We start from the raw sequence: 22,410 nt of genomic DNA on the forward strand, positions 1-22,410 counted from the left end.
AGATGCAGCCAGCCTGGCTGTTCCCCATCTCTTCCAAGGCAGTGGGAGCAACTCAGAGTCTTGCCTTACCTCTCCCAGTTTGCCATTTAGAGGGACGCCTGGTGGGGATTTCAAGGTCTGTGTGCCAGTAAAGAGATATCTTGAACACAGATTGGTGCAGTCCCAGCCCATGCTTGGTGGAATATATTAGGGATAAACTTTGATTTCTGCACACACCATCCCTCCATCCCTGACTGCAGCTGGAGCCTAGGGAGAATGGAGCTCTGGCAGTGGTACAGGGAATTTTTGGCTTCTTCCATGGTGTAGGACAGCTTGAATAAACTGAGGACAGCAGTCAGAGTGCCTCTCTCCGCTTTGATAGCCGTCTTCTGGCTTTCCTCCAAGTTGCAGGTGTAAAGGAACAGGGGCACAGCCACCCAGTGAAAAGTGGTTTGGATGCACAATTGTAGACCTGAGGCATGAAAGAACTGATGGACTAGGCAAGGCATCTAAACAGAAAATTCCAGTTTTATTCAGCATCCACTAGTCTGTAAAAGCCTGTGGGATTCAATAAGGCAGAGAGGATCATTGCTTGAGGCCTGGGAGTGCAGGTGGAATGAGGAAAGGCAACTTGGAAAAGTGTTTTAAAAATAAGCATTCATTCATTGCAGAACGTATTTCTTGCTTTTCTTTTAATTTATCTGCCTCTCAGTGTTTAGACATATGTCATGTGAGCTTCTGAGCTGCAGGGACGGAGACAGAGGAGAACGTGTGCATCAGTGCAGAGTGCTGCTGGAGCCCTGGCAGAGCGAGAGGGAGGCAGAGGGAGCCTGAGAGGGAAAAGGAGAAGTGGTGGGAGCTGGAACAGCAGCAACTGCTGCTACCACGTTGCAGCTCATGCCCGGGAATCAGCTGTGTTGCCAGCATGCCTCTCTGAAGGTAAAGGTGCCTCAGGTTCAAAAGTCCTAGAAGGTCGGTGGTACTTTCAGGAGCCAAGTGGATCTGCTTTATTTTTTCATTTCCTGTGAGGAACATCTGTTTGAGGATTCCACTCCTTTTCCTGGACTGAAAGGTATTTTGTGTCAATAATGTGTCTGTCCTTTGAAAGCAGGTACAAGATTGGGAAGAAGGTAACTCAGGGCAGTATGTCAAAGCAGATGCAGAGAAGTGGTGGGTTTCTGTCTCTCCCCCTTTACAGCAGAGTTTAGGCAGTAAGGGGCCCCTGTCATTAGGATATGGTTTGACTTAAAATATGGAGGATGGGAGAGACAGGGTTAAAGTGTGGGAGTGTATCTGAGCTGTTTCCCGTCTGATTTGTTTCTCTGTGCAATATCTGAAAGTGGAGGAAAACTTTGCTTGTGCATCTGGAGGAGCAGTGCTTGCCCATTACATAGCAAGATGTAAAACTTGTAATTATTTAATATGAATGTGGTTTGCCTAAATCTCTGCTTGACAAATACAGTTCCCATCACAGCAGAGCTCCCCTTAACACATCCAGATTTCAGAAGTCTTAACATTCGGTGGCTGTGACAGCACTTCTGTTTCTTTCCCTCTCTTCCCCCTTTCCAGTGTACTTGCATCCTGCTGTCTGCGCTCTCCTCCCCATCTCCCTCCTGCCCGTGGGGACTGTGCCCCAATGGATGCCCCCGTACAGATTTTCCGGGAGGAGCTGGACTCCACCTGTTCTCCAGGGCCCTGTCATCCCCCCAGCACCAGCAGCAGCTGGCTCCTGGGCTGGGGGGACTATGACAGCAACGCCACCGGGGCCTTTGGGGATGCCCAGCACAACCACACCAGCATCTCCCCCGCCATCCCCATCATCATCACTGCTGTCTACTCGGTGGTCTTCGTTGTCGGCTTGGTGGGAAACTCTCTGGTCATGTTTGTCATCATAAGGTAAGGGGCTTTGGAGTACCTGCTGGTACAAATGGCCATCCCTAAATTTGGGGGTGTGGGTGGGGGGTGGGTGGTTTATGGAAGCTCTCTGGGTGTGCATACATGAGGAGCTGGAAAAAAGCAACTGGAATGACCTAAACCTTTTCAGTCCCAGTGGTTTGACTGGACGGGCAGTTAGAGACGAAGGGAGAAGCTGGTTAAAAGAGAGAAATCCTGCAGGCTGCTGGAAAGGCTCTTTGTGCCTCAGAGCTGCATTCATCGGGTGCCCTCTAGGGATGAGAGGCTGCTCGCATCCCAGGGAAAGCTCAAGTCGAAGAAAGAAACTTCTTGCAAGGCAGTTTTTTTCCCCTGTGAGGAGACCCCGAGGGACAGCCTGTGTCCAGTCATGTGGACACTGATACACTCTTGCCTTGTCAGCTGGTGGCTTGTTTAACAAGGTGGGAAAAAAAAAGGAAATGATAAAGACAGGTGGAAATGCTTACTGTAAAGCAAGGGATGTTTTTTCTCTGTCTAGTAGTGTTTAAATCCAGTTGTTGATGCTGGATTGAAGAAAGCAAGGCAGATGCTGAAATACCCTTCCTATTCTTTGTCAGGAAACGGGAGAAAGCTGTATATCTGTGTTAGTTTTTCATATTAAACCACTTAGTGAAATGAAATGCACCAATACTTACACTTGCACTTACACTTGTGTATTGTATATTTTAGCTTGCACCATGATTTCTGTGTTTCTGTCCTTTGCATTTGCAGTTTATAAAAATGTTTGGACAGCGCAGATCAGCAGGGTGATAATGAGCAATGAAGGGGACTGAAATCATGCAGCTTTTTGGACTCTTGCTTCACAGTTCTTTTGAATCCTGCAAAAGATTCTGAAAAAAAAAAAAAAAAAGTGGAGTATTGATTGCTCAGATGAAATCAGCTGTACACAGAAAGAAAAATGGAGGTATTTGAAAGGATCTTGTTAGTAAAACATGCATGATAAGGGTCAAACAATTGCAGGATGGTGAAATGACTGTCAGAGTTGATATAGGAGGAAGTTAACTAGCAGCAGTGAAGTTGTTGATGAGATACTTTATGAAAGATGAGTTATAACCAGGCAAATACTCTTGAATAATGGAAATAAAATCCCCTTTAATAGTCAGTGCAATAAATAAAGGTGCCTGTGGTCAATTTGGAGAAACTGGTTTGCTCCAGCTTTGTGATGCTGTAATTTTTATACCCCTGCATGCCCTTTTCCCCTTCATTCAGAGTAGAGATTTAATTTCTTTTTGTATTTCTCTTTCAAGAAGAGAGACACACACAGATGCAAAGGTATGAGATTTTCTAAGCCATCAGTCACTAACAATGATAGCTGATTAACTGGCCTGGGCAGTGGAAATAAATTCAAATTTAGCCAGAGCCCTAAAAGTTAGCATGTATGAATTATACTGGTGTCTCTGTGTTTCCTTTTTTTTTTTTTTTTCTTTCTCCTTCTTTTACCCTCCTAAGATTATTTTTGTGAGGGTCTACCTAGCTATGGTTCGCTCTCCTACTAGTTCCTACATTAGCCTTTTGATTCAGTTTCTTTTTCCTCCATCTCTTGATTACATGATCAAAAAAATAAGTGTGAGAAAACACCTGCTGGTTTGTTTCTTCCTTTTTTTTTTTTTTTTTTTCTTTCAGTATCTCCCTCTCCTGTTTTCTCTGTGACAACTGCTTTAATCATGACTAGAATCATTAGCTGAAGTGCATGTATACACAAACTTAGTTTCAATAATTTCTTAAGATTTTTAAATATTCCAAATGTTCATGCAAGAGGGGTATTTTCTTCATTTTTATCCTAACCTCTCATCTCCCTCCCTCTCTCTTTCTATCACACCCAGTCTCTGCATGATTGCATCTCAAGATGGATTTTCATGACCTGTAGCCTTCAGTGATATCCATTTTTATGGAGAGCCAAGGTCTGTGGGAAGTTTGTGAAAGAAGGTAGCAAGGGAGAGGGGGATTGTGTCCCCCAACCATCCCATGTTGCCTCTCCTCCAGCTGCTACAACTCTAAAGGAGGATGAGGACAGACTGTAGCTTTTCTTTATTCTCCAGCTGAGCACAGGGTTTGTGTGAGGCCCCTCATTGCTGTTTCTCATCTCTTTGAATTCCAGATCTACTCTCCTCCTCCTAACCACCTCTGGACTGGCAGGCAAGGCAGGCACAGCTCCTCCTCGCTTTGCTCTTTTGAACAGCATCTAATATCGATAGAATAGTTCAGTTTAATGGGACATACAGTGATCTAGTCCAACTGCCTGACCACTTCAGGGCTGACACTGAGTCACTTTTTGGGTGATACAAACGAGAACCCTTATATTCTGAGACTTCCAGCAAAACTGTTGAAGTGTCAGGGCGGTGGTAGATTCAGAAGACTCCAAATAGTATTGAGATGCCTCAGAAACAGGCTTAAATTCAGTCATAAACTGTGGTGTAGGTAGGCCTTGGCCAATTCCTTGCTTTAATACCCCCACAGGGGTGGTTTTGGTACTTCTGCACAAGGACTGCTAAGGAAGTTCACGGACACCAGCGAGTCAGCATCCCAGCAGCCTGTGCATAGAGTGCTGGGTGTCCAAAATTTCCTTCAAGTGTGGTGGGGTGTGTTTCTGCTGAGGGGGAAAACCCTCAGAGGGAAAAATAATAGGAGGACAGCACTTCAATCACATGTACAAGCTCCTGAAAGAAAAGTAGCTGAGTTTGATATAGCTTCTGTAAACAGATGTTTGTGCTGAAGGCTGAGTGGGAATGTTACTTTAGTACAGTGATGGCAGCATGGCCTGTTAAACCATGTTTCAGGAGACCTGGATTCTTCTCCTGGTTTAATACTGGGCTTCAACACTTTGTCCCGTCCTGACAAGGATACTTCATGGCCCTGTGACTTGGTTTCCTTACATGTAAAATGGAGATAGTGGTATTCACTGTCTTTTAACACATAGCAACTCTTAGTTTTAAAAGACCAAGCCCAAACAAAAATCCTAACAGAGCATGACCAGGGCTACTGTAAGTACCTCAGGCTCCTCCGGCACACTGAGAGTGGTTATTTTTAATGTGCAGAAAGAGCTCTGTGTTGAGTATGCAGTGCAGCCTTCACTCTTTGCACGCCTGTTGCAGTTGGCTGTCACGGCATGGGTGGTTTGCAGGACCTCTCCCCGTGTGTGGATCAGCTGTGAGGCACGTGTACCAGCTCCGGGGGTCTGCTGTCGGGCCAGCAGCCAGCCAGGTGAGCTGACAGTGCCTTGCTCACGCTGAGCCATGGCACATGGGATGTAAGTCTCTCCCGTGGCTGCTGCTTTTCCTGGGAAGGGAGTAAGAGAGAAAGAGGGCATCACGTTGCCTCTTGCAGGGATGGGAAACACAGATGCTGTGTGGGAAGCACAATCCTCCCACTGTGGAGGAGGAGAGGAGGCATGAAATAGGTTTCTAGGAACCAAGTGGAGTTATCTGGCCTCACCTGAGTGAAATTATACAGCTGTCTGTGTCTTGGCATAACCAAAATCTATCTCAACCCCAAACCTTTTATTTTGAGATTAGCTTTACCTCTGAGGTCATAGAAGATATTTCTGGAGGTGAAATAGTTGACTGAAGTTGATAAATAAAATTAATTGTCCTTGGAAACAAAATCTCTTTTTCCTCTCTTCCTCCTCCCTCCTGACTTCATTTCTCTAAAATTTAATGATGGCTTTAAAGAAAATGGTGCTTCCTTGTCACAGTTGGAGGGTAAGAAAAATGTCCTGACTTAAATTACAACTTTAACTACAGATTTCCCCTTATCAAAAACATAAACATACTCTAGTAAAAACTCTTGGAAATACTGTCTTTTACCCACTCCAGAATCACTTTTTCAATGTATGTGTCTTACCCTCATTGTTCATGAAGTGATTTACTGAGAGCAGTTGCTATCATCAGTATCCTAAATATCCAACCCTGTGTTTCTTTTAAAATTATCTCTCAAGCTTCCAGTGAACTGAATAATTTTCTACCTTCAAAAAGAGTTTTAACTAGAGGCTGTGTCACAGTTATGTAGATTGATTCCTAAGGGAAAAGAGAAAGCTTGTGTTCCTCTGCTTAGTCTAATGTTGAAGAAAAAATATAACTAGCAATACATTTTTGTTTTTACATTCATCGAACCAAGTGGCATCTTATATAACAGGACTCTATTAAGAGTCTATTAAGAAATGTCATATAAAGTTGACTCCTTTCCAGACTGTTTTTAAATCTTCTCCATCAGTCATTCCAAACAAGAATGAAAATATTAAAAAAAAAGGTATACAAAAATGAAACTGATTCCATATATTGGTTTAAATCAATAATAGATTTTGATAATGTCAAAAGATTCCTTGTTAATTTGCTATAAAATATTGTTCTGATTTTATTAAATGATATTTGGAAAGAATATTGTTCTGAAATGAAAACCGACGCTCCAGAAGAGTCAACTTAACTGAATTACCTGTTCCCTATTACTTGCGGTTGACATGATTTCATTCTTTTATGAAATCAAGGATTTGGCTGCTATAAGTAAAGGCTGAGCTGTACTATGCTTTGTGAAGTTTATGGGGTTTTACTTTTTTTTTACCTGATCAGACATTTGACACCTTACTATTACCAGTACAGAGGTATCAAATAGATTGTAATTCATCACATCACCTCAAAGAGCATCTGGCCTTACCTCAGTGAATGGAGGTAATTTTGGTAGGTTCTACAGGGTTTGGCCAAATTTGGCATAATTTTCATCACAAAATTTGAAGACTGATCATTACTAACAGCTTTTACAAATGGCACAAAGACCAGGATAACAGGAAACATGGAAGAGGACAGGTTTATAAAACAGTATTGGTAGTTTGACAAGCACAACATGTTTAAACAAAATCTGAATGTTTCTAATACTTTTAATACTCTGCTAGACAATGACTAAGTGAGACCTAGGGTTTATAAGCTGACAAGAAACTCAACATGAGTTCCCAATATGATGCTGTGTTAAGAAGAGCTGATACAGAAAAAGCGGAGAGAGCAGAGAAAAGGCTTGTAAGGAATATTTACTAGAGACAGTATTAGAGAGAGGCTATAGCTTATAGTGAGTAATCTGTTTGGCTTCTGGAAAGTAATTTGGTCTCCATCCAGACACTTCTGCTGGGCTAGCAGCCAGGTAGTCGTTTATTTCAGAGAAAGATGTAACTGAAATCAGTCTCTGGAAGCAAGACAAATTACAGGAGCCCTTTTGAACTGACAGAAAATGAAAACTTCTAAGAACTTTCCAGTTTGGCTACTGGCAAGGCAGAAAGCTTGAGTTAGCTTTCCTGACCTCAGCTAGGAAAGTGGTGGGGGAGCTTATGTTCCTGGATAATGTTCCTCCCATGGGGAGGCAACACAGCACAGGGATGGGGTTGGGGAGGGCTGGCTAAGCCCTTCTGGTGAAGGGGACAGAGAGGGAAGAGTGGGAACCCTACATTTCATTTTTCCTGAGAGATGATTCTGAATTTGCTGAAAGGGTGCTGTGGCAGGAAATTCTTAACCTGGTGATCTGGATGGCCTGGGATGCACTAAGAGCAAGGGAGGGTAATCTTCCTGGTTTGCCTACTCTTACTGTCTATTCAAACTGTGCTTACTTTGTCCCTTAAGTTAAATTCTCAGAAACATATGAGATCCCAAGGAGAGTTTTGATTTCAGTTACATCTTGCTTTCTAAAGGAAAAGCATCCAGAAAAGCTTTGGTAAACACTGCTTTTAGGAAGTTTACTTCATATCTGTTTTGGTCCTCCCATCTGTAAAAATGGGGTGATTCTTGCAGAGAGTGGATTTTGTGCTTTTCTTCTGAAGGAAGACTCTATTCTTTGTTTATTGCTATTTTTTTTTTTTTTTTTTTTTTGTGGAATTTGAGAGGCCTAAGGAAATAGCAGTATGAATGTAATTTTGTGTACAGACAGGCATGAGTGCACGAACTGAATTATCTGTGGGGACAAGGTGAGTACAGATGGAACAGGGACACTGGAAGAGGAGTGTCTGACCATGCTGGCATTCTGCAAAATGTGAAAAGGATGTAAATAAAGAATACATAAAGTTGCACAGCATTTCCATGGTCCTATTGGGAGGTTTGCATGCTAGCCTTTGTATCATCTTTGAAGCATTTATTTCTCCTGAAGCCAGTGGGTTCAGCTCTCATTAGATTCACCTTCTGATCCCTAGGGAAGTGAAAATTAATTCTAGGCAGTTTGCTATTTTCAGTGTTGAGACATTATTTACAGTGAAACCTCTGTCTTCTGTGCATGAATATGAGAGCTTAACGCGATTTTCTTCAGTGCATAAGCTTCCAGTAGTACATGACAAGAAAGTGTGCAAGCCCTTCTGTTTTCTCCATTCCTCATACCAGTCCAGCTATGAAACACATGGTGCTCTGCCTGGCTGCTCACTTCTGCTCCAAAAGTCAGTGCAATTCAGCAGTCCATTATGAGTGAGTATCTAGGGTTCCCAAACAGCTGTACTGCACCTGGAAGACAAGAGTTTATATTTGCTGACTAACTACACGGCTAAATCCACTTCCCACTGCATTGTAGGTAGCCTAGCCACTGTGGCTACTGTAGGGCAACTGGGAAGGGCCTCCTTGAGTAGTGACAGATGGGAACCTGCAGGACAGGTTATACAATGTTCATTTAGTGTTCAGACTCAGAAAAGTTCTTTTACCTGCTGATGGACAGCATCAGGACTTACTGTTAGACATGCCTTTCAGAATGATTGGTTTGTTAAAGTACACTGCGCAGGAGAAGATTTTTGCCATGGAAGCTATCAGCTGTGCTGTTCAGTTGACTGTGTCTTAAAGTTTCCTGCATTTTACTTGAATCATCTCTTTTGGGAATGTGTGTGTTCAGTTGGTCTGTGCTGTGGGCTTCTCTGAGGCAGGTGAGGAAAACAGATGGTTGGGGAAAGTCCAGAGGAAGCCTCCCATCTGCCACCTAAGAGGAACCGATTGACTTTCCCTGAGCTGGGTCGCTACTGATATATGCATTTGTTGCCTTACCACATACTCATTACAGAGTGAGGTCTCTTGTCTCCCATTCAACTTTATTACAGGACTGCTGACCAGAGATTCAGGTCTCTGCACATCCAAGTGTGCAGTTGTCCTACTAAACACTCCCAGCAGTGGCAGTTATTATTCATCCCTGGGGCAAAATTGAGACCAGGTGCCTTGTTTTGATAACAAGAATGATAGCCACACCCTGAGACCCCTATGTGAGATGAGAGATTTCCAAATTAATTCTTTATTTCTCTTCTGCAGAAACATTCTAGGGGAAGCATATGTTCAATAACATTTGGCTGCTTCCCACCAACTTCTGCATACATAGCTACCTGTGGAGTTCAGAGCCTCTCCAAAGAATAAGAAGGAAAGTAAAACACTGGAAAATCTGCTGGAGCTGCTATCATTGTCCCCTTGAACAATGAAATTTGTTCTCTTTGCCAGGCAATCTCTGTCCTACTCGCTTCCCTCTTCCAGAAACCCATAGGAAGCACTTTGCTCTGCTAAGGGAGATCATGTCCTTTATGAAAAAAAAAATCCTTCCAAGAGATAAGAACAATGGGAAAGGTAGATGTTAACAAAGACAGAGACTCAGCACTCACCAGGTCAGTGTAGATGTGGCAAGTAAGAAGAATTAGGGTGGGCTGTGTAACACACTGGGAACTCCCGGTAGCATGACCGGTCACTGGAAAACATCTGCAGCAGCATAAAGTTTCTCAAGAGGCAGAGTCAGCTGCTTGTCAAGGTCTAGATTCATCTTGCTTACCAACAGAGGTAAAAAAATTACCTACATAGTCTAAGCTAATTGTCTAGGTTCTCTAGTAATGTTAGATATACTGGTTTTGGATAAAGGACAGATTTTGTAAAATTCTGCATTCTCACTATTTCAATTTAAGACACAATAAATCACAGTACCCTGACATTTCTCTGAACTCCCCTACCAAAGTCATGGGAAGTTTTTCAGTATTGGTGTTTCTACATTAAGTATATTTATTAAAAAAGAGGCTCTTAAGCTCACATAAAAATACTCAAAGTCTCTATGATAGAAGGAGGAAAAATAGTTCATTTTGTTAAGTAGTGTGAATTTTTCTTCATTTTGACTTTCATGTAGACGTGAACTTCTCTAATTCAGAAGCTGATTCTTTAGTTCAAGAACAAAAGCTTCCATGTCTAATCTAAATCTGCAAGATCTTGTCCAGGCTAGTTCATAGGAGTAATGGTAATGGTAAATTGTAAGGATTTTAATGACACCTTCTGACATTCAGGTAGATTATGTTCCCTGAGGGAAGACTAAAAGACAAGATCATGCTTTTCTTCTTTAAGCTTCTTAAAAACAGGTACCTGTGGGTGCTTATTAATAAAGAGAATTCCACTTTGGGATACTATTTTATAGGCGGCGTGTACAAATTTTTGTAGGCTCCTAACAATTTTGATGTTAAAGACAGGCAAACTTTAAATGTGTGCAGTAACAATATTTGCCTTTATTTAAAGTGTGTTCTGTGGCCCTGTCTGCTGCTAAATTCTGGCTGTCATTCAAAATGTGATAATAACGTATAACCCAATATGAACATAAAAACTGCAGTATATTGATTCTTACAGTCTAAATGACCTCAGTCTTAGTTTCATATTGGCATAAGCCTTTTATATTGAATTATGAAGATCCAAAAGATTGCTGAGCTATCCTTTTGACATGGTATGTGTTTGGAATAGATCCTCCTGGATTATTTTTATTTTTATTTTTATTTTTATTTTTATTTTTTTTTTTTTTTAATTTTTATTTTTTATTTTTATTATTTTTATTATTTTTATATTTATTTTTACTTTGTTCTGATGCAGTATGATATTGAGTGTACCCTGAATTTATCCTTGAGATTTAGAGCTTTCCTGACTAAGCTTTTCAGCTGCTTGATCTTATACTTCATTCAGAGGAAACTAGTGGAACAGAGCCTGCATCCTGCTGATAGGTGTTTTTGCAATTTGCTTTTTAGATGCGTTTTAGCTTTCATTTTCATTCACTGACTCAGGTATCTGCCAAAAATATTTGTTTGTTATACCTCGTTGTATTTCACGCTTCTGTACTTTCACTCTGCTACTGGAGAATGTTGTAGTATATTTGTAGTCTTGCTCCCCTCCTCATCCCTTATTTCATACTGCAGGGAACATTTCAGCCTGTTACAGTTACATGAATAAAAGGCGACCAGAGCCTCCTTCTCAGCTTTTATTAGCTTTACTAATATTGTGGTGCACTTTAGAATCACACTTCCTTCCTCTGCCTGAGATAATAACTTTAAGGAGCTCTTCTAGCAGATTCAGTAATGCATTTCGATTTTTTTTCTGAAAGCATACCAACTCCTTAATAGCATGCTTTTCTGCTGTTACCACAATTTCATTGATAAGCTTAGGCTGGAGGTGTGATTTCTTCCTATATACTGTCTTAAAAAAATTTGCAAATTAAATTCTACTCCAGAAGGAAAAGTACAGTAATGGAATCAACTGAGAAATGGGGGGAATCTTTTAAGGGTCAGTCTAAAGTCAATCTCAAAGAACTTTCCACTTTTGGGAAGTGAACTTAGCCTAAATTGTGATAGTTTTGAGAATTTTAGTTTTGACATGTAAGTAGACATAATTTAAAACTTGCTTCTTAAAATCTTTCATCATATATCCATCAAAAATTACATCCAAACCAAAGTTTTATTTTTCATCTTGACTATTTTTCTGCAGTGCTTCCATATATCTTCCACTTATTTAAAGTCTACAGAGGCTCGAGGCCTGCTTAGAGCTTGATGAGCAATCTTAAGATCCATCAAACAGCTTAAGTCATCAGAGGTGTTTCTGACTCTTGAAATTAGATTCTAGCACCTGATTTAAGAGAGGAACCTTCCATTCCTATGTAGTATTAGAAAAATTGTCACCTTGTAATGAAATCCCAGTATTTAACAAACTGTTTTTACACATGGGATTTCCCATGAGCAGTTTATGCAACAATGATTTATAAATATTTTAATGTTCTTTGAAAGTTATATCTCAAAGACACTAAGAAAATGTTTGTCACTAATTACCACTGTGCCATCTATGCTGTAATTATGGCCAGAGATCCCCTATCTGTTCTATTAGACTAACTAAATCACAGAATCATCTAGGTTGGAAAAGACCTTGAAGATCATCTAGTCCAACCATTAACCTAACCCTGGCCTGGTGTCCTGCCTTCTTGTTTAAAGTCTGGCAGAAAAAGGGGTCAGGCGCCTATTCTGGCTCAGAGTGAGTGGTGCAGGGAGGTGTCTGGGATCTGTGAACTGAGGTGGGTTTGGGGCAAGGCCAGCTAGTCATGGGACTGGCAGGCTGGTGAGCTGTGGGGAACCACTAGGTGCACACCAGGTAAGGTTATCGAGGCTGGGATTGTTATGTGCACGTGCCCCTGAAATGAGCCAAATCTCTCACTGAGCTTTATGAGCAGAATGGAACAATGTGGGTTTTTCTTTTCCCTATTATATTTTTACTCCTGTATACAGCTTTGATTTGGTTACACTGGAAGTTGTGTAAATGCTGATGCTGGGATGACTCTATATTTCTCACTACTTGTGAAAGACAAGACAGCCTTCCTGTTGGATCAGTAGTAGTAAGGAAAATTAATTTTCTTATATGTCCATGTGTTGCATAGTCAAAAAAACCAAAACTGCTCACTTTACATGTATAACGTAAGCAGTACATATATAGAGAACATGCGTTATATTGCAGCTTCAAAAAATTGAATTTTGAACTTACCTAAAAAAATTATTTCTGTTTTGCAGAGGGTCTTTCCAGCTCTGCCGCAGGAAAGCTGGGGGGAGAAGGGAAAGGGGTACTGGGAAAATAAGGTATATATGGTCACAGTGCCACACACACACACAAAATTAATTAAGGTTTCAAGGAACAGGAAATGGCAGACATAAAGACTGTCAGATATTTGATTTTTGGAGGCCAATAAAATCCTCTTAGTTACTTTTCACTACTTTTCTGATTTTCTTTAAGGAAAACAGGTCAAACTAATTCATCTTTATGTGAAAGCAAATTTTCCCTATCCAAACCCTTGGGGAAGTTTTTAAAGATCTACAGAAGTAATGATTCAGAAGAACTATTACTTACTTCACCTTATCACAGGCCACTGCATTTTATTTAAATATTCCTGTACTGAGTCTAGTAACTTGTATTTGAAGCACACTCTTTGCATAACAGCAGACATTGATTTGGAGACATCAAAAGATGGAAAAATTACTCCTTTCTTGTGTAATTTGTTCGCAGTAATAATCACCTCAGCTGTTAGGGAAAGTCCATCACTGTGTCTAAGCTGAGTTTGTCTGGCTTTTACTTTTACGTATTTATCCTTGTTATGCCTTTCTTTGTAGTCTGAAAGAGCTCTTCAGTACTTGCTATTTTCTCCCTGTGGAGTTCTTCAGACACTGTAATCAAGTCACCTCTCGGTATTCTTTTCTATAAACTAAATGTGCTGAGCTCTTAAAGTTACTCACAGTATGAATTTTCTCTAGTCCTTTCACTTACTTTTATGACTCTTTTAATGCCTTTCCAACTTTTCAGTCTTTTTTTTTTTCAATATGGACAAGCTAATTCCAAATATCATCAATGATGTCTGTAGAAGTAAAATCACCTTTCTAGTACTCCCTTCCAGACATTTAATTGCAAATAGTCTATTTTAGCACAATTTACAAATCAGAATGTTGAGTTTTTGTTGTCTTACAGATGAGATGTACTTAGAGCTGCTTTTTTTTTTTTTTTTTTAATTAGGAGGAAAGTTCCTAGTTTGTTAACGTGCCTTATATTTGTTTTTTTCTAGCTGTATACTCTCATATTTGTGTTTGAACAGTGCCTTACAGGCTATAATGTGGCTTACAGGACAAACTGCCTCCTCTGCTGGAGGGCCTGTTGAGGAGATTGACCACAGAGGGAGCAGAAGCCCAGCTATGACTCTGCCTTTGATGTTGGAGAAGCTCAAACTGGGGCAGAGGGAGTGCGGACCATGGGGTCATGCCATCAGTGTAGAGATTTTGTTGATGCTTCCTTTTCTCTGTCTTTGCTCAGAGGTTTCTAATGCTTCACTGGCTATGGGTTTGTTCAAGATGTGAGCCTGGGCATGGTATCTGGGTGAGGAGGGTTTACTTTTTTCCCCCTGCAATTCTCTTTTATGCTTCAGACCAGCATTTGGTTTCATTTTCTCAGTAACTCATAATTAGAGTGTTTTAGAAAAATTGATACTATTTTTAACATTTAATGTTGGTCATAAAATGACATTTCTGCCCATATGTTAATTAATAGCTAATTTACGTGTTGGGCACGTTTTGTCAATGCTGCTCAAAATTTTTTAACATTATTTTTTATTTTATGCATCAAAGTTTTAAAGTCATATAGACCCATTGCCCTACATGTTCATTAGCTGAACAAATCAGATCTTGTATTTCCACTGTAAATTATGACACATAGCAAAATCTTACTAGATGTGTTTCTCTGTGTGTTACATGTATACATTTTAGTTTGGGCACACATTCAAAGCATGGGGCTGAGAAAGAAAATCTGTCACTGAATCTGATAATAGATTAACAGCAATGAGCAAAAGTAACTAGATAGGGGGAAGCATTTCAGAAAGCAGAGTTATGTATACCCTTAGATTAACAGGCTCTTCTTCATCCTTTGTGTCCATAGCAGAGCTGGAAGCAGTCCTCCATATCCTGGGGCATAGGCTGTCCCCCCAAAACTGTCATCATGGCAGAACAAAGCAGGGTGCTACCTCAGAAAACCAGATCCTATTCTTTTGTGTAAGATGAGGTTCTTACCAGCTGGACAAAACAAGTGCTTCATTTTGATGAAATTAAAGGATGCAGAAAAAATATTGATTGCAATCACTGACAGCTATAAGAAAAGGAAACACAAAGAATTTTGATCACTTGCAAATGTAACAATGATATTTTCTCACAGAAGGATTTGAGAAGATAGAATTGAAACCAGCATTTGGCTAATTAGATTAAATGTATTCATATACCTGGTTTTGCCTGTGGTGAATAGTTCTATCTGCTAAATGCAGGTGCTGAGAGACTGAATCAAATGTGTTTACTTTGATCCCAAGGGTCTTGCATTTGTGTGCACTTCTGTCATAAATTATAAACAACAGAAAAAAAACCCAACTATGGCAAAGCCTGTCTGATAAACTCACATATCTGAATGTGCATAGTCATATTTTGAAATAATAAAGCCTTACTTTTTTTGTTCTTCAGGTACACAAAGATGAAGACAGCAACCAACATCTACATTTTCAATCTGGCTATGGCAGATGCGCTGGTTACCACAACTATGCCGTTCCAAAGCACTGAGTACCTGATGAACTCTTGGCCTTTTGGTGATGTGCTGTGTAAAATAGTTATTTCAATTGACTATTATAACATGTTTACCAGCATATTCACGTTGACCATGATGAGTGTTGATCGATACATTGCCGTATGTCACCCTGTGAAGGCTCTGGACTTCCGTACGCCTCTCAAGGCGAAGATAATCAACATCTGTATCTGGCTATTGTCCTCATCTGTTGGTATATCTGCAATAGTTCTTGGAGGTACCAAAGTCAGGGAAGGTGAGTGTGAGCATTTAAAATTCAGTGGTCTTGTTTCTCCAATGACATAAAATGTAGCTTTGAATATTGATTAAACCTGTTTGATTCCTTCTTCAGAGATGTCTAAATTTCTGACATTTTAAAGTGTGGAACGTTACAGGAAGACATATAAATCATTTAAGCTTAGATGTCCTGGCCAACTAAAAGAACAAAATGAACTTTGAAGCATTGTCTGTGCTAGAATGAGACCATCAAAAAATATTAGCAGATAGAAGGGGAAAATAAACAGGAATTTGATCACAGTGGACACATCAAAGATCAGTTTAGGATGAAACGTGAAATGTGGGCTTAAGGTGCTTTTTGTAGGTGTTGTGAGAGTAATTGTGATGAAGTACCGAGAGCAGAAACCAGGTTACTTGTCATTAGAACTAATATTAAAACTATCATGAGTATTAAAACTTGGGAGCTTATTATCAACAGTCATTTCACAGAACTTGAAGGCATGGTGAAGAAAGGAAGTCAACAGCTGGAGAGAAAATAAAGATAAATTATATATAACAGTATCTCAAATTCTTATTTAAAAAGGGACAGGGATGTATATGGAAATGTGGAAAAACTGAGAATAAGGATTAGCAGAGAAACTGGGAATACAGACCATGGCAAGGAAGCAGCTACAAGAGATCTGTACACAGACCACCTCTAGGCTCTTCTAGAAATTTAGAATACACAGAGGACTCTGGATTTAGCCCCTGTAACTGGTGATTCATTACCTCATTGCTGCTATGGGATTAATCTTATTTTGAAATCCTCCTTGAGAAGGAAAGGGCATCTCACACACGTGTACTTCATGCCCACAGGCATGACTGTGGTGCAGGAGGCCTCTAGGCTCGAGGCCTCTAACAGTGTCCTGGGGTTGAGGCCACCCTGTTAATGGATGGCTCAATAAAATACAAGACATGCATATGCATTTGGTGGTAGTCTTGTTTAAGATACAAGTAGCCTTTCGAAAAAAAATTACTAATTTCCTGAATTAACAGCCTTTTCTATTAGAAGGGTTTCACTCCTCCCAAGAGAAATGGTAAACTATTACATAAGGACACTGTTTTATCTGGCAGAGACAATAAATGCTGTGGGTTGAACTGTTTGACATAGATCAATGCAAGCAAAACATTTCAGCAACAGTTGCTCAAAGGCTGATTGATTTGGCTGAAGATGTATAGATTTTGTTCTTGCTGTTGGTCTTCTTGTGGGTAGGTGATAGGAGAGTCCTCTGGAATCTCTTCTTTCAGCTCTTCGGGGGGTCAAGTGTCCTGGTTTTCAGTGCTGTAACTCTTCTTCCCAGTAAAGATCGACAGCCTCAATAAAACAATGTCTAGCTCAGGAACATTAACTTCCAGGCATCTTCATTTGGGAAGAATGATTGCCTCACCATGTATGAGATCTTGAAAGCCATGGGACATTGGCTCAGTCAGGTGTTTTGTTGGAGCATGCTTAACTAGCAGAATATTCCTGTCATTCATGTAAGTGTCACATTTAGATCAAGGGGCTGCTCTGAGGCCAGCAATGATTAAATGCCTTTTCCATGCCACATGTCAGGCAACCTTTTTTTTTTTTTTTTTTTTCTCTCCTGAAACAGAGCCTACAGCTCAGCTAGGCCAGACGAGGTTAGAAATTATTGGCAAATGCTTGTCAGACCCTACTGTTCAGCTCTGCTTGTCTGATCTAAGGTGTCTCTTGAACATTTACTGCCAATTATCTTGTCTGGTGTGTTCATGAATTGTGCTGATAAATGCTGAAGGGGAAAAGCAAGGATCCTCCCTTTGCCTGACAGCTGGAGCTCAGGACTGAAACTTTATGTGATGTTGGTCCAAATAGTTGTTGTTTATGTGCTACAGGGCTTCTGTTGGAGTCAGATTTAAACAACAACTGAACATCAAATGGAAAGTGATTATATTTAAAGTTCCCACCTCATGCTTAGTTAGTCCCTTTGGTTTTTCACAGTACAGTATTTCTCTCAGTGGTGTCCTTCTGCATACATTTTCCCTGCAGAATATATTTTACATCTGTGTAAATATTCCCTCTCTGGCCTTAATGGAGCCTTTCTTGATGAAGAATTGTCCACTTAAAAAGAAATAAATTAGAGGTACTATTAGTATTCCAAATAATAGTATGAAGGCTCCATTTGAGTACAGAGAATAAGAATTGTTCATTTAAGAAAAAAATAAAAAATAGAGGTACTGTTAGTATTCCCAGTAATAGTATGAAGGCTCCATTTGAGTACAGAGGAGTATGGATGCCTGAAGGTGACATAATTAATAATGTATCTTACAGAGGTATACTTCCTATATCGAGTTTAATATTAATCTTAAATGGTAGCTTGTCAAACACATTTAAAAATATATTTACAATAAAATGCCATACAGAATGTGGTATTTTAAAATACATTAAATATATCAATGTCTTCGGATTATTTGGCTTTCAGAGTGGAAAAGGTCAGTATGAAATTTTAAGTACTCAGTTTGTGACATTGTACTTAGTTCTGCATCTTTTCAGGCAACAAGAATAAAACATAAATCGGATTTTATTCTCCTCCAAAGTTCTTGAAAATTATTGTGATACTGTGCATTATGACAAGGACCTTTGTTGATGTTTATCAGCTCTAAACTGGGAATATGTAAATGGGTTCCATAAAATTCATGGCATTACATATATCAAGTGAAACACATGAATAACAATGAATTCAGAATAAGATTTTCCATAGCAAGTAAACTGAAACAAGACATAAGACAATAATTAAATTTGTATTTGATGATTTGGAATTCTAAAATACCATTTCCAGCTACAAATTATATTAAAATGTAACAAACATGACCTAATTATTTTGATAAACATATGAAATTATGTCAGTAGATCTAGAGAGGCAGTTTCCTCTGGGAGGGGTTTTCAGTGAGTAGATGGATGTGGTCTGGAGCAGTCACCCTGATCACACCTCACTTTTATCCAGAACTGCACATCTGGATGCAGCTTTACTAGTCTAGATATTATAGCTACATCCTGACTTTATTGGTGCTGCTAGGCCATGATCTACTACAAATAACAGTAATAATCAATGTGAAAACTTCTTTGAAGATGATTGTTGACATTTCTAGAATAAAATTAAGTAAAAGCAACTACACTTATGAAAACCTAGGTCACAAATGATTTGGAAAATTTGACTGAGTGTCCAGACCCTGTTAAGTCATACTTGTGCTGTCAGCTTAGCATCCTCCATCAGACTTGAAAGATATGTCTTTTCACTTTTCAGTTTTCAGAATCAACCATTAGTTGTTATATTGTTTAAATTAAAACTTCAAAATATTTAGCCTCGATTTCAACTTCCTTTGTTTGAATGTTTTAGTATTCAGTATCACCCGGTAACATCTTTCTAATCACGGAAATGTCTGTATGATACCATAATGATAACTTCCCCCCCAGTTGCTTTTCAACACAAATTCTTCACAATATCATCTTGATTTGTAAAGCATTTTGATAGCTGAGAAATATGGCTTGATGGAAGTTTTCTGACTAGTTCTGCTGGAGACAGATATGAAAAAGTGATGTGCAAGACTCTACTGAATCATTCCACCTTTAGATCTGATTCAATAAAAAACTGTTCATAAGAATTTATAGAGGAATGGCAATTTCAGTAGGGAAATAAAAAAAAAAAATCAAAGAATAATGCAGTGCTCCAGAGCATAAAATCTAAGCTACAATTCAGAGTGAAAAATCCCTCTGTTACCTTGACTTGCCTTCAGTAGAGTTTAACTGCTGATAGTAGTTGTAAATTTACCCCTTGTCTTGCCGTGCCATTTAACTTGTTTCTTGTTTTTGGTTTTTGGTTTTTTTTTTTTCATATGGTTTATATGCTGGAAGACTCCAATGAGGTCAGCAAATGAAAGCTCTTATATTTCATTCCTTAGCAGCCTCCTGTCAGAGGGAATATTTCTCAGACATAGAATCAAGTGACAGCCTGTGACTGAATCTTGGCATGGGCAACCAGAAAGAGAGTGGGCTGGTGTCAGTGGCCCAGATCCTGCAGCCTCTGTGCAGGCTGAATTTTCAATGACATGATCTGCAAAAAGAGCAGCTTCCATTTGACTCTGCACACACACATATTTTATTTGCTTCTATTTAACTGAGAATAAGCTGTTGCCAGGAAATAAGTTTTTCTGAATGCAAGCACTTACGTGTATTCCATTTGCGCTGAAGAAGGCACGTGGGAAAAGATTATTACACAATTATTGGCAAAATCAAAATCTCATTCAGCTCCCCCCAATTATGATACCAAAAATCTGTCTTCACCCACAGACAAAAACATATGTAGTTTGATAATAATTATGAGATTTCTACTCCATTGAACATAGTACTCATTCTGGCTTTAAATCTCAGTGCGATTCAAATGCAAACATCTTTACAAATTTTTATTTTTGTTCTCTGCATTTTTAGATCCTCCCATGGGAAACAAATTTTATGCAATATTTTGCATTTTGAAAAGCCCTGATCTCTCTAAGTAATTTCTAGAGACAGCTGCATGAAAGCAGTTTCAGTGGTAATTGAAAGCTGTCCTTGGAGTAATATAATGATAACTACATTTATTAGTATCACATTACATGATAATCACTTTTCCTAGTTTATGCTATGATAACTACATTGTTTAGAATATCTAATAACAAAACAATTTTCTTCTTCTCGCTTCTTTCACTCCTAGATACTGCAAGCACTGAATGCTCCTTGCAATTTCCAGACAGAGATTATGTGTGGTGGGACATCTTCATGAAAATCTGTGTCTTTGTCTTTGCATTTGTTATTCCAGTTCTTATTATAATTGTTTGCTATACCTTGATGATCCTGCGTCTTAAAAGCGTACGGCTTCTCTCAGGATCTCGAGAAAAAGATCGAAACCTGCGCCGCATCACCAGGCTGGTTCTTGTGGTTGTGGCAGTTTTCATTATCTGTTGGACTCCTATTCACATTTTTGTGCTGGTTGAAGCGTTAGGGGATGTGTCCCACAGTACTGCTGCTATATCCAGCTATTACTTCTGTATTGCTTTGGGTTACACCAACAGCAGCCTCAATCCAATCCTTTATGCTTTTTTGGATGAAAACTTCAAGAGGTGTTTCAAGGACTTCTGTTTCCCCTTTAAGATGAGGATGGACAGGCAGAGCACCAGCAGAGTCAGAAACACTGTGCAAGACCCAGCTTATATGAGGGAAGCAGATGGGACAAACAAACCTGTATGACTAGTCGTGGAAATGTCATCTTACTGTCCTCAAGAGAGAGAAGAGTCCAATGACCTAGGACTGACACAGATTACCAGTGCAGTTTGAACTAGACTCACCCAGATGGACGTTTCTGGAATATTTCAGAAATCCTAGTAGTTTGAACTAAAGCAAGTTTATTATCAACAAATAAGAACCTCCTGAAATAAGCTCAAATGAAAAGGACCTGGCTGGTGGTCAGGTTTTGGCACCATGTTTGCTGTACTTGAGCAGGCACCTTTCTGGGGAGACAGGAGATAGTGTTGTACCAGTTGATTCTGGATGAGGAAGGTTCTGGCTTTTCTCTTTACGTAAAGTTATATTAAGCAATGTTGGGGTATAACACTGAGTTACGCCAGGAACTTTTGCCCCAACAGTGTTTGCTTCTGAAGTATGTAGTTTGACAACTTGATTTATCATACTCTTTTACAGTGAAGAGTGTTTAGATTTCTGCAGAGCAATGCCAGAGCTATAATCAATATTGTCCTCAATTAATATATCTGTAACATTTGTCTGTGCTGTGTAAATCCAATTTAAGCATGATCTGCCTACACACCAAAGTGATTTTATTGTGTCTGTGTATGGTAAAGCATATTGGCATTTAAAAATATTGGGATTTAAGGAGAATTTTTAGTATATTTTTAGCACGTGTTTAATCATCTGTATGTGATGTTTTCTCTGTGTGATTTCCCAAGGTGATTGTATATTTATATTGATTGTGAATAATATTCATTTGCAGAGTGTATTTTGAACAAGAGGCTAGAAAACTTCAAATACTTCACTTGTTACAAAACTGATAAAAAACCATGCCACATTCATTACATGGGGGAAATGATTGCATTCCATTTTCAGTAAAGGGGACAAACAGACATACTTAAAAGTAGTGCTGTACTTGTTTTCCTGAACAATTTGTAATCAGACTAAAATAAATATTTGATGAATTAGAAACTAGTGATTAGCACATGGATTAACTGGGTTGATAAAAAGGAAATGAAGATGAAATATACTGGATGGTACTTGATTGGAAAAGTTCCCATTTTATTGATGATGCATTTTCTTTGATAGAGTCCTATGATTTCAGTAAATTTCTCTGTTTTCCCATGAAGATGGAGATGCCAAGGCACAGCTACACAAGTTACTGGCTTGCTGAAGGTAAGTTTATGGTAAAACTTAAGCTAACTTTCAGTCTGTAGTCTTTTGCCTTCCTAATTCTTACATGTTACCACCCCCACTTCTGCTGTTGCTGAAGCTTGGAGGAATGCTCTCATTATCTTCACTGGGAACAGATCTGGTCACCAGACGTCATCGTGGTAACTTTGTTCTTTATAAAATAATCATGAATAAGGTGGGTTCCTTCATTGCATGGCAAATTTTCTCAGAAATACAGTCTGGTTGGGTCATACTGGACCAAAAATACTTAATGCACACCAGTGTAAATCATGAGATTTACTCTTGAGCCTGGCAGTACATTTCCTGTGGAAATGCTGTGGAGATTCAGCCCTCTGCAGAACTTACACATCCTTTATTGTTAATACGGACAGGTATGTGAAATATTTTTTATATCAGGTTGATAAACACATTGTTCCTACATTCATCTTGCAGTACTAAACCAATCCTGAATAG

General features: G+C 39.4%; 1 protein-coding gene across 1 annotated transcript; it reads left to right on the forward strand.

Annotated features, from left to right (window-relative positions):
• The first annotated feature begins 1,615 nt into the window (after nucleotides 1-1,615).
• OPRK1 (opioid receptor kappa 1) lies at nucleotides 1,616-20,898 on the forward strand. The gene is made up of 3 exons (XM_074897725.1): nucleotides 1,616-1,875; nucleotides 15,158-15,510; nucleotides 20,237-20,898. The coding sequence occupies exons 1-3, from the start codon at nucleotides 1,616-1,618 to the stop codon at nucleotides 20,767-20,769; spliced, it is 1,146 nt and encodes a 381-aa protein (XP_074753826.1). The 3' UTR covers nucleotides 20,770-20,898.
• The last annotated feature ends 1,512 nt before the right edge of the window (nucleotides 20,899-22,410 follow it).

The sequence above is a fragment of the Athene noctua genome, chromosome 2 (assembly GCF_965140245.1).
Source record: "Athene noctua chromosome 2, bAthNoc1.hap1.1, whole genome shotgun sequence".
Taxonomy (NCBI): domain Eukaryota; kingdom Metazoa; phylum Chordata; class Aves; order Strigiformes; family Strigidae; genus Athene; species Athene noctua.